We start from the raw sequence: 18,619 nt of genomic DNA, 5'->3' as shown, positions 1-18,619 counted from the left end.
TTAGGTCTTATTTTTGGGGAAACATGGTACCTTAATGATAAGTGCAAGAAATCAGACGCAACAGTTCATACTATTTGGTTCTATTTATAAGAAGTTCAAAAGGCAAAACTAATCTACGATGAAGTGAGAATAGTTGTCACCTGGGAACTCAGTATTGTCTGTGAAGGGGCATGTTGGAGCATTCTAGATAGCTGCAATTTTCTGTATCTTGATCTGAGTTTGTGATTACGGTCAGTATGCATTTTTAAAACCCTATTGATACTTCAGATCTGTGCAGTTTACTGTATGTATACAACACCTCAATAGAAACATTTTAAGTGGTTTAATCAATTTTTTAAAAGCTGAAAAATGAACTTTACCTAAAGGTATGCCGGTAATATCCGAAATCCCCTTCATTTCCTCCTCATAAGGGCCAGGAAAGTTGCCAAGTAGACCAGGCTGAAAAACAAATAAATTAACAATCATTCAACCTAAAAGGTTGCTTTGAGATTTGGTTCTTTTACATATAATTTATTCTACATACTGCTGCCACAACAGGTGATCTGTTATTTTTAAAGATCCTTTTACATCATGTAATTCTCAAAGATCTATGCAATACTCACTGTAACTCTTGCTTTTGTATCCCTAAGCTCATTTGTTCTCAGGTGATTCTCAGATTGTTTGTATTTCACCCTATTCTCCAGAGAGACAGGGAACTGGAATAATTCCACTTGGATGACCTTGGATGACCCACAACACAGGACCATCACAACTAGCACTCCTTATCTCTACTCAAACTCACCCGTCAGCCATTGGCACTACTCCCTCATTACTATTTCCTTCCCACACATCAAAACATACGTATTCCAATCACTAACGAAACCTTTGGTCACGGTTAATAGCTGATCTTGGGCTAAGATTCATTACTGTATTCTGTTAGTAAACAAGGACACACGGGCAAATTCAACTTTTATCATACTGGATATCATACTTTTATCCTCAACTGTAACTATGCACTAACAATGAAATCAAGATTTAAGCTCACAGCTTCTTGCTAAGATAATTATTTAAAATGTACAAGTCTCATTTTCCACCAGGTTGCTATCTGTGTGTAATGTGACCTAAGCACATTATGTGATTCCCTAGGAATTCAAAGCACTGTACAAGTGGGACAGTCCCTTCAACTTAAAAACAAAAATGACTTATTGAACATTTATTAACCATTTATTACATCCAGGCGCTGTGCATAACACACAGTATGTCACTGAATCCTCAAAACCATCATAGATAATATGTTATTAGGAAATTCTCCCTGATGAGAAAGCTGAAGTTTCATAGGTTAAGAAACTTGCCAAACGACACACAGCTAGTATGTGACTGATCCGACCTTAAAACCCAACGTTTAAAGGCTACACAAAACTCCCCGTGTTGTCTGATTACAAAGGCGTGGCACCCCTTGCATGTGGTCCTCCCTGCTGACATGCATGGGGGGCCTGGGGCATGTGGAGATGGGGGACTCTGCTGCTGCTCCTGCCAACATGTATTTGGGGGGAGTCTGGTTAGTCTGACCATAAAGCAGAGCCTTAATCAAAGGCCCAGGGAGCAGAAAACTGAGGGAGAGCAGGTTTGGTGGTTGGCAGGTGCAAGTATCATAGGAATGATATGCCCAGAGCATCCAGCCTGGAGAACAATAATTCTCAACCAGGGGTGGTTTCCTCCCCAGGGGAGATTTGGTGACATCTAGAGACATTTTTAACTAACACAAATGAAGGGGTGACACTGGCGTCCAGTGGGTAGAGGCCAGAGATACTGGTAAACATCCTACAATGCACGGACAGCCCCCACAACAAAATAGTATCCAATCCCAAACTTCAGTAGTGCTGAGATTAAAACATCTGCCCTGGGACCCGATGTGCTCCCCAGTCCTTTGCACCCTGCAGGCCAGTGAGGGCCCTGGAGTCAAGACTGAAAAGGGGTGATGAGGATCTCTCCAGGGGTCCTAGGGGCCAGGCCCTAGATTTTTTCCATGGGTTCCACCTAAATGAAAAAAAAGGGCTGAGACATAGAGTCTTCCTGCATGAGCAGGAGGAAAATGGAATGCTTTGGTGAATGCACAACCACAAGGAACACACAAGGCAAGTGAGTTTCACTGGCCACAGCTGCTAAGAGACTCCATTAAATACAGGGCTGGCTGAGAGGGCTCCTTAGACGTCCTGAGACACTAAGGCAAAGTACTTAAGAAAAAACCCTACTTTTCAATAGTGAACTTGCAAACTCAAGTATACATAAGAGGAAGAAAATACCGTACTCCCAGATGAAATACCTGTATTTTGCCCATGGGTCTGTAAAATTGTCCATACTTTTAAAAAACAGTAAAGAGCAGTTAATTGCCAAAATATGCCAGGCTATTTTATGTCCTGTTACTCTAACATTACCAAGTCCCAGAATTTTAAATCCCTCTGAAGTTTTGAAAGCAGTCTAGAATAAATACAAACATGTCCAAACTCCTTAGAAGAGGTATCAGTATCACAGCCTTTTCTGAACTGTGTGTATGTATACGTGTTTAAAATTTATTGTGGGAAATAACAGTTCTTACCAACTTTTGATCCACTATCTGCATAATTTTTCCACTTGGAACAAATGCATTTGCTACATCCTTCATGGAATTCACGATCACCTTGAGCTGAAAAGTCAATCAATCAATCAATTAATTAATAAGAAACATAAAGAAGTGTTAAGATGAATATCAGTATAATGAAAACAGATATAGCCCTTTTGATTTATCCATATGTATCTAAACAAAATAAGAGTGCTGACTGAAAATATTTTCAATTAATGTATAAACATAATACATCTTTACACGATTAACTAGTTAGATGAAGGTACATGACACAGAGAGAAAGAAACAAAGTCAAAGGCTAGCAAAAGAGCAAACTACAGAGGAATGACATCTTTTCATCTATTATCATTTATTGTAAATGACAGAAAAGTATCCAAAGTCCATTCTTAAAATATTTGGTGTGTAATTTCATGAAGTGTACATTTATAAATGCAATTATATTCAGTAATGTCAGAAATAGGAAATTTAAGAATCATAGCGGGGTGGCCGGTTAGCTCAGCTGGTTGGAGAATGGTACTGATAACACCAAGGTTGCTGGTTCGATCCCTGCATGGGCCACTGTGAGCTGCACCCTCCTTAAAAGAAAACCACAAAAGAATCATAGCATACCGCTGGCGCCTTTTCAGTGATCAATTCTTGCCATCTCTTGTAGGGCGGTAAATCAAGATTTATGGTGTACCACGGAACTGGACCCCTGTAACTGTAATGAGAGGTGTATCATCTTGCAATGTTACAAGCATTTTTCTGATGGAGGTTAGATCATTATATCCATCTAGATATGTTATAGACATACTCTTAATAACAATACAGAAGTTAGTACTCAAATCAAAATTTGCAAAAGCTCATTTTCCGGTGCTTCTGTCCTATGTTGTATATATAATCATAAGTAGTTTCAGAAATCTTAGAATAGAATTATACATTTTGCGAGGTTAGTGTGAAATGGTGATATGAGAAAGAATCAGTTTTGGCTCTAGAGTATAACATGAATATCACCACTAGGAAATACCTGCCTTTTTTCCCCCCTCCTATTCTCTAAGCTTGGTGACTTCTTTAATTGGTTTCCCAGTCAGAATTCCCTCTTAGACAGTCCAACACTATTGCAAAATCATCGTCTCTAGTGTTGGCTTCAGTAAGGTCACCTTTTAAGACCCCAAAATGACATGTATTAGCTTCCCATGGCTGGTTTCAAGAACCTTCACTAGTCACTCAGCCATCTTACTGTTCCTACTATACTTCCTCTCTTCTCATTTTTCTGTAGTAAGTCCAAGCCCAAGCACTGTTTGATCATATCCATTTCCTAACTCCCTCCTCATCAATTTACATACAGCCATTTCTGCTAGGAGGAGACAGCAACACCCACACCCTTCTCTTATCAGTGGACTTGGCCCTTATTTCTGGTAGATGAATTCTACAACATTTCTGTCACTACGGAAACATTATCTTCCGGCACTTGTTACTAAACTAAAATAGCCTCTAAGGGTATGCTATTCAGTGACTTAACAGCTTAAAAGTATTCCTGAAAACAGCCAGCATTTGCTCCATTATTGCTCTGCTCCAGAGAAGCATAAGGTGTATGTACTCTGATGTATGGGACGACGTTACCAGGCTGTTAAGTTAAAGTGTTACCCAGACTTACGTCTACAGCAGACATAGGTTAGTTCCTAAAAGTCATGAGTTGTGATCTTATTTATATATCTATTGTCATGCATAATTATTTGATTCTCTAAATAATGCCACTGAGCTTGGGTCCTGGGTATATGTATAAAGTTTTATGAAACTGTTAACCAGCAGCCACTTGTGTTGTGATTCAGATAGAAAAGGAAAGCACAGTCAATTTTGGAAATATACATTTAAACAAAATCACAATGAATGAATTTTTTTTCCTTCTCAAAACATTTTCAAAATGCCATTTCCCTAGTAGCTGATATCTATATTAAATATTACAGTACTTAACTCCTAGAAAAAACTTTACATAAAGACAAATTCAGTTTCTGACAGATCATAATTTAAGATGTAAAATTCTGTCCCACAATTCAATAATGATTTTCAGTAGCAGGTGCTACTGATCGCCTCCCCTCCCCGCCAGTGTGCATTTGCATTTGTGTCTAACAGCAATGATAAATGAGTGGCCTCTTGAAGCTGTGCACATAGGTGGCTCTGGCACATGACATGTGCTCTACATCAACTCCGATCAGCCGCTCCTCCCCTCATAACAATCAATACAACCCAAACCAGGGCCCTAGATCTGCCCTAAATTCCTGATTCTTTTTCGGTGCACAGCCTCAGTAGGCTCAAGAACTCTAAAGAAGAAATGGAGAGGAAATGAACTCATTAGAGCAGAGGATTAAATTAAGTAGGTATGGGGAGACGCCAGAAACCTCTCTATAATAAAACCTCCACTAATCAGAATTCTTTGAAAGAACTGTTAATCTGATTAACAAAATTATCTTAATAACTAACACTCAGCCATCATCCCATACTTCTCATTAAACATTTTTATAAAATATCTCAGTATTGAACGTCTGCACCTCAATTTCCTAGACAAATACACAGTATCTACCTTACGAGGGCAGTGAGGATTACTGAGTGAAATATGCAAACACTACTTAGCAGGACTGGTATTCAATCAATAGCAATTACTATAGAATATTTTCCTACTTTACAATAAACACTTAACATGACATTGTTTTTGAGACTTGGCATCTGCTGTGCCCAGCTCACAATCAGCAATAAGCACTGACTGGACCCACTTGGCTCCCCAGGTGGTTTGGAAACTAAGCCAAGTGACACACACACACACACCTATACAAATAACAGAGCAGATGCTGAGCACCAGTGAGCAGTAGAAAACAAATGCTAATGGGATACAGATGGGTTCAGGGGTGCTCTGGTGCCAGTCCCTTGACCTCCAGCACTGAAGTGACTGGTCAAGCTGGATAAACAGGTGTTTCTTTCCTGCCTCACGGCTGCCCAGGCATATCTCCAGAATCTACACACTTGATTAAAAAGGATGACCCGAAAGGTACAGGAGGATTGGTTGTCAATCAAAGGTATATGGACACCACACTTTTCTTCCACATCTCAAGATCCATTTGCAGTTCAGAGAAGAGAAGGATCAGAGCGGAGTTGAGGAGTTCTGGGTTGGGAACAGACTAGCGAGGTAGGAAGGAATCCAGCAGAAATACCCTTTTCTACATACTATTATATGAAAAATAGTTATATAATGTAGATGTATCAGAAAAAAATGTGTTTATTTGTATATGTGTGTGTGTATGTACATTTGTATATACACACACACATTCGGCAATTTGGAACCAGTTAAAAGAAAATAGGGAAGATTTGCTGGGCAATCAATTCATAGACACATATAAAATGCACATAAACGAGAGTAGGAAAAAAGCCTAACTGTGGAAGGTACTCATTAAATATTCAATGAATTGGGGCAGTGAGACCAGCCAAGAGATTCACACAATCAACAAGGCACTAGAGACTAATATGGTGCCAGTGGTGACAGAAAGGAGGACCTCAAGAGAGCAAGCCATTCGAGAGAAGGCTGGAACGAGCACGGGCTTTAGAATAACACAGACATCGATTACTTCAAAATTACTTCCTGCCAAATATTTGCCTCTTTCTTTAGAAAGGTAAGTAAATCAAAAAAATTTAATTTATTCTAGTTTCACTGTATCTGGAACAGAGGCTGTCCAGGACACATAATTTAGGCAAGTGCAGTACAAAACATATAATTGGAGCACTACAAAACCACATGTCATCTTGATATTACTGGTTAGAATTGTATCCTGCCTTCCCCTACCCCCAACAGGCTACTATCAGCGGGAGGGAAGAGCAGGGCCAAAAAGATTACCCTTCCTTATACACTTTTCCTTGTTTCTACATCCTGGTACCCTCTGGGCTGGTGGGCTATTCTTAAGTCTTTCTCACAGAGCTATGTAGCCACAAAGGGTTTGAAAAGGTCATATACATACACCTAGACTAAAAATATTAAATGTTAAATATACTGAAACATGACCTTGGCCCTTCTCTTATGTTTTCCAATCCTGCTTTTCCCCTGATAGCTTTGATTATCATGTCAGGGTTTATTTCTTGAATGTTTCACATATAAGACCCTGGACTTTTTAATTTCAATATAATCTGGTAGTTGATACTTAGGCACCACAGCAAAACACAGGTCAGCTCTGCATTTGTCAGGATGAGCACAGTGCTTACTGATAAATAGAAGAATTCAGTGGAGAATAGAAATCTTTTCTATTTTGATAGGCTAGAAATGGACATTTTAAACATGGGGTACTTTCATATTTGTCCAGGGTCTTAGTCAAATGCATAATACACAAACCTGAGGGAGAAAAAAATTTTGTCTTTCTTAGGATAGAGGGCATGACAAGTTTTTACTCACTATCATTATTTTTATGAGATCATTACCTAAGGAAAAATCTCCACAAAGGTTAAACTGAGTTTTGATCATTTGATGGTTACTCACGTTGGTCCAGAAGGAGGGTAGGTTGATTTTCTGCAGTCCTCCGTCCACTAAAAAACAAAGAAAACGTAAAATTTCAGAAAATAACAAATTGAATAGGCAATTTTCAAAAACAGTTAAAATTTGTGATGACAAAATCAAGTAATGATTTGCCCTTTTAGACCATTTCAATATCTCTTCAAAGTTTTCTCCTCCCACAAAAATTTCTAAAATCTCAAACTTAAGTGCATTTTCAATCTCAATTTAATTTGCACTAGTTCCTGGTGTTGCAATTAGGCTTCTCTACTGCAAATATATTGAGTGAAGAGGACATGTAGGGAAATAGATGGAAAATGTTTGTGTTAAATAGGTTGATTTGTCATTAAATTATTTGATAGGATGTGACGTTACTTGAATTTATGAGCCAACTCTATTGCAATAGAGATGTGCATCCCAAACCAGATTTTCAGGGCACACTATCCAGTGCTCTTCATAATCTGGCCATAATTTACCATCCCTGCCACTCCCCCTATTATGTATAACCACATGCAAACATATCCTATGATCTCTCATCCTTGCATGCCTACGCATGTGCTGTTCCTACTACCTAGAATGCCCATTCTCTACATGGTGAACTCTAGGCTTTAATTTCTAAGATCCAGTTCAAATGCTGCCTTTTTTTGTGACGTCTTCATCTACTTACCATATGAAAATAGTTATCTCCTCCTCTATACACCCACAGCATCTCCATTACCATATTTATGACATTGCGTTATAATTATTTGTTTGTGTCTCTCTTCACTACCAAATTCTGTGCTCCTTGACGTAAGGATGGCCCCCAACATTGAGGCCACTGCTGAGGCAATGAAAGAATGAGACAGCAAATTTGGGTGACAATGGAGCTCTTACATCTTTTTTAAACTTTTAATAGTGTGGGAAGTGTATAAAGGAGCTTGACATTTCATGTGACGCAAACACTAATTGTCAAAATAACTTTCTGCAGTATAAATTTCTCACAGAAGTGTTGTTTTGCCTTGTAATTTTAGGTTGGTTTTATTAAGCAATAGTATCAAGTATCAAATTGTCAATCATTAGAATTTAAATTATATGCTATGTGTAAATCATTACAATATAAAGTATTACACATTAAATATTAATTTGACAATTCAGTATCAACTTAGCAAAAGCTAATTTCCAATGTTCAATAATAGAGGTTGAGGGTGGTTCTTCTTCTTTAGAAAAATTTCAGTCTTGGCCCTGGGCTCAAAAATCACAGTAAACCTTTAGTGCTGCTAACCTATCAAACTGCTGTGTGGAAGGGGATTCAACATCTATTGCTTACAAAAATTCACAGCAATGGTGATGGTTAAGTCTATGAGAGCAAAAGAAGTTCACTGTTGACATTACTAGTTCAATAACACATTGCAGACTCAAGTATTTTCCATAAAATACCTGCAATCGATACTATAATAATGACAAGCTTTAAACATCGTGCATTTTCCCAAGTTCTGTACATTTGTCCAATGAAGCGTTTTTTTGCTCCACATATATATTTGTATATGTGTAACAAATGTCAGTTGTTACACATCATAGCAGAGTCTACTTTAGACTAAATGACTGAATTCTCAACTTCTTTGAAAATATCCTTGCCTGTAGTTCCTTCATACAAACTATTCATAAAGACTAATTCTTTAGTCTTAAACTTGGTGTTGATGCTCTAATAAGTATCAATAACTGATCAGTAACTTCAAGAGCCAAGAAAAACACCTGGGAATCGTTTGCCTTGTTCTTTAATTGATATTAATATCGGCGCCAATGTCCTGGGCAATTGTTCTCATCTACAGGCTAATAGTGTAAACAAATTTTCTCAGGACACATTTCTTTTGCTGCTGCAATCAAATTCAATTTTAAGTCACCACTGGTAAGTGGCTTTCCTCCCTTTGCTAACCAATGAGCTACTTGGAGACTTACTTTGGTTGCAGCCTCATTTTACTTTTTAAAAATTTGTAGATAAATTCTGCTGTGATGAGACACTCTGCTTTACATTTTCTTCTTTTTCTGATCACTTTTTTCCTATGATTTGGGAATATTGTGATGACTGCTTTATCTTGTAATGTCACATTTATTGTCTTCTTTTACCACAATTCTAGTGTCACTGCATAATAAATAATGCTTTGCCATCTAAATCAGTAACAAGATAATTCATACTTCACTTTGCATCATGAGAACATTTTCACATTTTGATATGATAGGTTTGCACCAGTAATTTTTTTTAAAGATTAAAATACCACAGTATATTGATACATGTGGCACTTAAAATGTTGTTGAGTTATCTGAACTGCCCGAGCAGCAGTGAAAAGCCGTGAGTGCACCGTATAAAGGCTCTCTTGAAACAACTCAAAGATGGTGGTCCTAAAGCAGCCACAAACAATAAGCAAACGGACAAGTGTGGCTGTATTCCAACACAAATCTGTTTATGGCCACTGACATGTGAATTTCATATAATTTTTACATGGCACAAAATATTAATCTTCTTTTGATCCCCCCCCCAACTTTTTAGAAATGTGAAAACCATTTTAGCTCACAGGACTGACAAAAACAGGTGCAGACTGGATCTGGCCTGCTGGCTACAGTTTCCTAACTACTGCTCTAGGGTACCAACACCCATACAAGTGGCCTTTGGTCTTGCCTATTTATTCATTTTATTCATTTTCTTCAGAGGAAAACCCTTTGAGATAGTGAAACCCTTTCAGAGGAAAACCCAGAGAGAGAGAGAGAGAAAGAGAGGAGAAGGAGAGAGAGTGTGTGTTTAGTTTTTTGCCCAGCAATAATGCCATACACAGTTCTGTATGCAGAGGTCGGGATGGGGGCTATTTTCTGTTTACTGGCCCCTCATTTAATTCTCTTTTCATCCTCATGTATTATTCTTACTCTCCAAAATAACTGCTACTCTGAGCCAGAGCACAGAATGTAAGAACAAAAGAAAAAAAATCAGAAACTATGGGGTAAACTGTAGTTATTAGAAAAGTATGGTCCCAACTAGAGAACAGTCTCAACTAGAACAGGAATTCAGTAGGTTTCCAGAAGAATAGATGTCAAAAATGTGGAAAAAATAAGTCAGAAGCTGAAAAATATACAAGATGTAGTGATGGTGGCATAGGTTTGGTTTCTTCTATTGAAATAAAAAGAAAAGAAAGCAATTAGAAACTCCAAGGGAAAAAAATCTGTATAGAAAACGCATGACATAAATATAAAGCAAACTAAAATATGGTACGAATATGAGTATTTGGTAGAGTATATTTGAATATTCATTCAATGCCATTAGTTTTGGCTTTAGAATCATAGAAAAGGAAATGTAATCATAGTACACTGAGCAATGACCACTATTTACAAATCTACTTCTTTAAACACTGTTTACTGTTTTTATCTTTTAAAAGGAGGCATACAGACAAAACACTGTTTACTGTTTTTATCTTTTAAAAGGAGGCATACAGACAAAACATGGGCGACTCGATTATAGTTATAATCATGCTATCAATGTTTACTAAGCAAGAGTAAAATATATAGAATGGAAGAAAAAAATGGAGAGAAAGGTAGAGGGATCAAGGATGTCTACTTTCATTGCTTCAATATTGTGTTGAAGTACCTAGCCAGAGCAATTAGGCAAGAAAATTAAACAAAAAGCATCCAAATTGGAAAAGAAGTAAAACTGTCTCATTTTCAGATGACATTTTCTCATATAGAAAATCCTAAGGAATCCACTAAAAACTTTTAAAAATGAATAAATGAGTTCAGCAAGGTTGAAGGATACAAGATCTATGTACAAAAATCAATTATATTTCTATACAGTCATAATAAGCAAATAGAAAATGAAATTAAGAAAACATTTTCACTTATAATAGCATCAAAAGAATAAAATATGCACGAATAAATTTAACTGAAGATGTGCAATACTTGTAAGCTAAAAACTACAAAACACTGAAGAAAAAAATTAAAGACCTAAATAAATGGAAAAACATAAACATTCATACATTGGAAGACTTAATACTGTTAAGATGGCAATACTCTCTAAACTGAACTACAAATTCGATGCAATACCTAACAAAATACTAGCTGGTCCTCTTGCAGAAAAAGACAAATGACCCTAAAATTCATATGTAAATTCAAGGGATCCAGCACAGCCAAAACAATCTTGAAAAAGAATAGCAGATTTGGAGGACTAACACTTCCTGATTTTAAAACTTACTATCAAAGCTACAATAATTAAAACAGAGCAGTATAAGCATAAAGTTAGACATAAATCAATGAAATACAAATGAGGGTCCAGAAATGAACCCTCACATTTATGTCAATTACGTATCATGTATTTGATGAGACTTGTATTTAGAATATATAAAAATCGTACAACTCAATTAAAAAACAGGCAAAGGATCTGGAGAGACATTTCTCCAAAGATGTTAACCTAATAAGTACATAAAAAGAAGCAAATAGAAACATCATTTGCCAAGAGAGAAATGCAAATCAAAACCACAATGAGATACCACTTCACGCCCACTAGGATGGCAATAACAATAATAAAACAAGTGCTGGCGTGAATGTAGAGAAATTGGAACCCTCATACATGCTAGCGGGAATGTCAAATAGCACAACTGCTTTGGAAAACAGTCTGGCAGTTCCTCAACCAGTTAAATATCGTTATCATGTGACCCAGCAATCCCATCCTTAGGTATAAGCCTAAGAGATATGAAAACATATTTGCACACAAAAAATTGTACACAAAAGTTCATAACAGCATTACTCACAACAGCCAAAATTGGAAACACCCAAAATTTCCATTAACTGATGAATGGATGAATAAATTGTGATGTAGCCATACAATGGAATATTATTTAGTCATAAAAAGGAATGAAGTACTAAAACATACTACAATGTGGATGAACCTTGAAAACATCATGCTAAGTGAAAGAAGCCAGTCACAAAGGACCAGGGACTGACTGTATAATCCCCTTTATCTAAAATGTCCAGTATAGGCAAATCTACAGAGACAGAAAGAATATTAGTGGTTACCTAAGGCTGAGGGGTAGGTTTCTGGGGGGTGGTGATGAAAATGTTCTCAAATTTATTGTAGTGATGGTGGTATAACTCTATAAATATTCTGAAGCCATTAAATGTGTAATTTTAGTGGGTGAATTGTATATGAATTATATTTCAATAAAACTGTTAAAAAAAGGTATAGAGAAGATTGTTGAAAGCAAGCTAATTTTTTATCCACCAATGCAGTATGAAAGTAGATAATGCCTAAAGTTGATTCAGAAAAATTCAGCACAAACATATTATGAGTAGCAACATTAATAAAGATACCCAGGGGGTGACAGTATAATAAAAACTTTCAGCACCCAATATGACATGGGCAACCATTAATCAAACCAGACTGAGCTGCCAACAACTAGTATCACAGTAGAGTAAGATTCTACTTAAATATCGCCCGAGTACAAACAGTGAAAAATGTTTGTTTCTAGAGAAGGAGGATGGAATAGAAAGAATAAAGCAGGAGAATGTTGCTTTTTGTCACAAGCCTGTCTATATTATTTCATTATCTTTAACTATTACACTTTGATACAAATTTTAAAATATTAAAATTTAAAGTCACATGACTTCATTTACATTATGTGGAAGATTGACAGACAGTGATTTTCTGACATTTTAAAATGTGTTTTTAACTGCCATTATCTAAAATTATTTGTAAGTAACAACATATAACTGCAATGGAGGCAGCATACTCTAAATTCGTTAGTCCTTGTTTAGTAAAGTTGGAAATGGACACCAAAAAGAAGCGTACCTAAGAAAGTCTTAATTTACAGCTACTGATTTTCCAAACCCATAATTTAATAAGAGCCGTTATTAACTTTAGAAATTCAACTTTTACTTCATTCTAACTTATTCACCATAAGATTCTTCTAAATATCAGAACTTTTGGTTTGTTTTGGATTTGATACACAAAAATCCAAATGCCCTTTTTCCGAATTTCAAGTGAGGAATAGAGTGAAGAAATAAAATGGCGTCACTATTGTCAAACTAATGAATTACTACAATCAAGTAGGTTCAGGCATGAAGAAACAATTCTGTTCTTGTTTTAACCAGCCTGGGGACTTAAATTTTTGAATTTTCCAGTAGTGTCAATGCCTGGATATATATCAAACCTCCAGAAAACCCCTCTGATTACCCCCCTGAATGGCTAAGGAAAGAATATATATGTATTCAGATCACCAGTCATCTAGAGGATCACCATCTCAGACCAATCCAGAGCCTAAGAATACAGGCTGATTCTTCTCAAGAATGTACTTTTTACTGTAAGAACTTTCAGCTTTTCTTTCTTCTTTGGAACACTGGGTATTGCCTAGAGTTTACGGTTTACAAACCCTAAGATTTTTAAATAAATCTTTATCATTTATTTCTAGCTCAAGCCTCCAGATCCTTTCTCACTTCATTTGACACAAGTTATCAGGAACTTTAGGGTCATGTTCTGGATGCAAAGCCCATCTCCATTAGTGATTAGAGGGTTACACAGCTGATGACAGACCCAGTTTCTAGAGCTCCAGTTCCAGCTTTCCCTGCTCTCTCTCAGCTTCCCACAGAGATAACAATAAAACTACTGCCTCAGTTGAATTCCTAACAGGAATCTGTACTTCCTTCAGGGCTTTTGATGATTACTAGAATCTATTTATTTCTTACAAGACAACTGTGAGGAAAGTTGAAAGTGCTCTGTCATGTCTTAGGAGAGAATGCAACCTGCCCCAGAGGTAAGAGCGCAACCTAGCTGTCACACATGTAGGAGTCTAAGGTCCATAAGACGTTTTACTATGATAACACCAGCAGCAATATATAAACATGAATTATATAGACATGATATCTACTGATATCATGGCTGTAAGAGCGAAAGGTAAAGAAGTCATTTTAATCAGGTTAGATTTGGGGCTAGAGTGGAGACTGGTACATCCTCATCTAAAAGGGAGACTCCTGTAAGAAAAAACAGCATGAAAATCTATGTATAGACTTGAAATAATTACAATAAGCTCATTTGTTATTTAAAATTTCTTACTGTCTCCAAATTTAACTACACCTGGTTTTAATAATAGACAACCTTATCAAGACAAGTAAACATTTAAATAGATAAGAGGTAAAGATTATAAATAGATGATAGGATAGGAATATTATGTAGTCTGCTTGGTACACTGTGCTACTCCGCCGCGGGAAGAAACACAACCAACTTAGGGTCTCAATTACTCTTTCTCACATGGTCTTTCTCATTTTTGCTTCCTATGGCCAGAGGAAGTGGTGAAAATCTCTGTAAAACATTTTGTAAACAGTTTCTGGGTCAGTGAATTCTCTAGTTATTCTGGTTATTTGATAGGAACTTGAACTTCTTTGAAGTTAATCAGTGTTTATGTCTTCCCCACTCCTTAAGAAAAATTAATTATAGAGCTACTGGACACACTATATTTAGGAAAATAATATATAAAGTGAAAATTCTTTCATTCATGACTTGAATGCTACATACCTAAAAGAAATAACATAACTCACACAGCTCCTTAAATATGAGTCCTGCAGAATTAGTGAGAACCTCAATGAAAAGACTACGAGAAGTTCAGAAAACCCTGTGTGCGTGTCATATTCACACACTAAGAAAAAAGCAATGAGAGATAATTTAAAGAGATTACATAGCACACACTAGTGTTTATACCATCGGAAAAGAAGCTGAACAATTCTAACAATTTTAATTCAATCCTTTAATTCAACAACTATTTTCGAAATAAGATTTTTCTTAAAATGTTCTCTATGTACAACACAGTAGATACACACCTACTGAATACTACGAAAGCGCATGTTTCTTGTAAATACAAAAAATTCAAATCAGCATGCAAAGTTTTTCATTTGGTTGCTGACCTTTGATGGGGTGGCACCCTATTAAACTAGGAATATTTAGGTAAAAGGAAAGTGAATAAACCTTCCGTGAGGACAGGGACATTTCTACACTGTTCATCGACCCATTGCCAGCATCTGGAACGGATTCTTACATACAGTAGGCATGCAAAATTTGTTGACTTAGTGAACAGATTATACTTGTGCGTTCCTTCCTTTGGAGAACTAGGGAAAAGCAGATGCACTATAATAAAAGTGGGCAGGCCAGATCGGTTTATGTGATTTTTGGAAACTGTGGAAATCATTGCTAAAAGCTGATTTAGTAGCAAATATCAGCAATGCTACTACTCATGAGAAGATGATGTATAAACACAAGTTCAATTCAGCAATTAATTACTGAGCCATTACGTTTCATTTTCACATTTTAGAAATCTGCTCAGATTTATTACCGAGAACAGTCATCTCTCCAGCTCTGATTCCTTTCCTTCTGATCACTCCTCAGCCTACTGCAATCTATTATCTGCTCCCAACACTGCTCTGGTCAAGGTGACCAAGGCCCTCCAGCTGCCAAGCACAACTGACACTTGACATCTCAATGGCATTCAACATAGGTAACCTGTCCTACTCTCTCTAGGCTTCTGCAGCACTCACTCTCCCATTCTGTCAGTTCTTATCTACCCGACTGATACATTCATGTGTGGGTCCCTTGGCCTTTGCCTCGGCCTCTTGTTTTGTTCTCTTCCTAAATCCTCTATCTGATCAATGTTCACCTGCTGCAATGTTTTCAAATAATATGCCTAAGACTCCAAATATCTTTCTTCTCAGCTCCAGTCCCAAAGGCCTGCTGGATATCTCAGTGCCACCCGAAATTCAACATAACCAGAATGAAAATGATCTTCAATCTTCCACCCCCAAACTCTTCCCTCCACGTGTTCCCTGGTAGTGATGCCACCATTCGCTCAGCTGAGCACCTCAGAAAGGTGCCTATCTCTCATCCTCATCCACTCCTTCACTCTGCTCATTCTACCTGGTTTTCTCTAGAAACATCCACTACTCTCCTTCTCCACTGGCATCACGGTCCTTGGAGTCACCCTGTTTTCTCCCCTGGACTACTGTCCTTATATCCACGTTTGCTCCCTTCCAATCCAAAGTGATCTTTTCAAAGTGAAACACTTATCTTGTCACATCTCATTTAAAACCATCCAATGGCTTCCCAGTGTTTTCAGGACAGACTTCAAAATCCTTAACAAGGTCTACAGAGCCCTGGATGACACCGTCTCCAGGTGTCCTCCAGACTTTTCTTGTACCACTCTCAAAACCACCATCTCTTAATAGGTTTTTTAATGGAATCAATAGTAAAGAATGACTCAGGAAGACCTTAAAATATGCCATATTTTGAAAAGCCTCAAAAACAAAATAAAACAAAACCCACAGACATTCCATATCAAATGACTTTTGTTTGTAATTTAAAGCCAGGCCTCATTATTCACTTATTGGAAGTAGTTTTGAAATATCTTTTGTTACTGTGTGGTTACAAACAATTTATCATATTAAATGATTCAAAGTGGAAAACTGCTTATTCTTGTCAGAGACTGTGAGTTGTCAACAATCCTTTCAGCTAATGGCTCTCAGAATTTTCCAGATCAGTAAAAAAATTAAGAGGGGCCCAGCACTGGGGAGTCCAAATTTTTATTCTCCCAAGTGGAGATGTTAAAACAACACAAAAACCCACACACATAAAAGAAAGAACACTTTAACAACAAAAATTGGAAGGCCATAAAATCAAAATAAAAGCTAACATTCTAACTTAATAATTTTAATTTTATGCCCTCATTTTTCCCCATTTCATTAAAGACTTGTGAAAGCAATTTCCCAAACTGACACCACCAGTAGATGGATTACATTTTGACAACCACTGTTCTAGATAAGAACTATTAAATTCATGGAGACTGTTAATTCTTCTTGTTCTAAAAACATCCTTTAAAATACTTTTGCTTGAAAAAAGTAAAGCAGTGAGAAAAAAGAAAATGTATCCCCTGACATCTGAAACTTCTCTGAGGTTTTCAATTAGACCTCAATATTATCACAAGTTGGTCTGACACTCACAGCCAGGCCATTTCTGCTCTCCTGTTGGATATAACCAATCTCACAGAATACCTACCTCAGTTGAGCTTACTCTGAGACCAGATAAAATTAGACAAGGCAAGGCCACTCATGATTCTGTCTAAACACAGACAAAACAAGGGTACTGTGCAACCTACAAAATATCAAACATCCCCTTCTCTTGATAAATGAATGACTGTTTCTTCTTTCCCCAATCATAGAATTGTGCCATTTTCTAAAAGCATTCAACCTAGAGCAAACCCTCGATTCCTCAGACCTACCTCCAACTCGCACAACCAAAATCCTAATTATGACATAGGTTTTTCCTAATGCCCTTTATCAAGAGACCCCACAGTTGGCCATAGTGTGCATTCTCCCTCATGCAGAGCAATTGTTCAACTACAAGTGTGTTTCCTGGTGGATTTCGCTGAAGGGCATTGATTTGTATCAAAAAGTATTCCCTACCCACACTAAAGCAAACTAATTTTATTTGTCCTTATACTCTTCCAATCCTGGTCTACATGTACATACTGTGCATTTTTGTTATTGAAATCAACTGTACAAACTATTTTGTATTATATCAACTTGTAATGCATACTATTCCACCATTTTATCCTTAAAGCAGTTCTCCTTAGAGAAATAAAGGAATAGGAGAAAGCACATCTTGCTCCCACAGTTGTCAATATTCTGCTTAAGCTATTCAAGATCATTCCGATCAAGGCTGAGATCAGAAACGGACAAGTTCCTCTTTTTCTGATCAGTTGGCCAAGACGAATGTAGTCTTGTTACTTGTAAAGAAGAGAATTATGAAAGAGCACCAGACTGGGCGTCAAGAGGCCTGAGTTTAGAAATGCTTCAGTAAACAAAAGTGTGACCGCTGGCTAGACATCTTCTCAGTCTACTCCCTCTTCTGTAAAATAAAGAGTCAGGCTGGTCCTTCACTACCTCTTGCAGTTATCAAGTCTGTGTTCCTGGGACTTCCTTGCGGGGAAAGAGCCACAGCACAGGCGTTCACATGAGGAAAGAGCCATGGGACAGGCGTTCACATGACGCGGGGTGAAGGCCACCGCAACCACATGGGGCCTGTCCGGGCTGCTCCCACTGCTTTGCCTGGAGACGCCGCAGCGTTTCCCAGGGCCCTCGGATCCTTAGCTGCAACTTCTTCAGCACCTCGGCCCCAGGCAGAGAATGCCAAAGCCATCAAGCAGTCGCTGGAGTTATGTACCCCAGTCCAGTGGAACTTTTTCTCTCAACAGTTCAGGATGCACGAGGCTGGAACTGGTAGAACAAGAGTGATCCCCTAAATTTGGGGGTGTAAATCACAACCACGATTCTGCAGAGATTAGGATTTCCGAAAAGGTTTTCTTGTTACCGAGTCAGTCCGGGGTGGGGTTCACCCACACCGCTGCGCAGGTAACCACACAGACCCGGACCAGGTGTTCCCCACTCCACGCCGACCCCCGCCCCGCCACGCCTGCACCTGTGCCCTCCCTCCCCCGCCCCCGGCGCGCCCCTCTCAGCTCCCT

General features: G+C 37.8%; 1 protein-coding gene across 1 annotated transcript in view; it reads right to left on the bottom strand.

Annotated features, from left to right (window-relative positions):
- ASAH1 (N-acylsphingosine amidohydrolase 1) overlaps positions 1-18,619 on the bottom strand; it is a 33,832-nt gene that overhangs the window by 14,248 nt on the left and 965 nt on the right. Inside the window, exons 2-5 of the mRNA XM_081047173.1 lie at positions 7,095-7,141; positions 3,209-3,299; positions 2,576-2,662; positions 360-438 (exon numbers count right to left, since the gene is read on the bottom strand). Coding sequence (XP_080903299.1) covers positions 360-438; positions 2,576-2,662; positions 3,209-3,299; positions 7,095-7,141 — 304 coding nt within the window. The remainder of the gene's footprint in view (positions 1-359; positions 439-2,575; positions 2,663-3,208; positions 3,300-7,094; positions 7,142-18,619) is intronic.

Source organism: Rhinolophus hipposideros (genome assembly GCF_964194185.1).
Source record: "Rhinolophus hipposideros genome assembly, chromosome: 4".
NCBI classification, from domain to species: domain Eukaryota; kingdom Metazoa; phylum Chordata; class Mammalia; order Chiroptera; family Rhinolophidae; genus Rhinolophus; species Rhinolophus hipposideros.
This window is presented reverse-complemented; position numbering and strand designations above follow the sequence as displayed.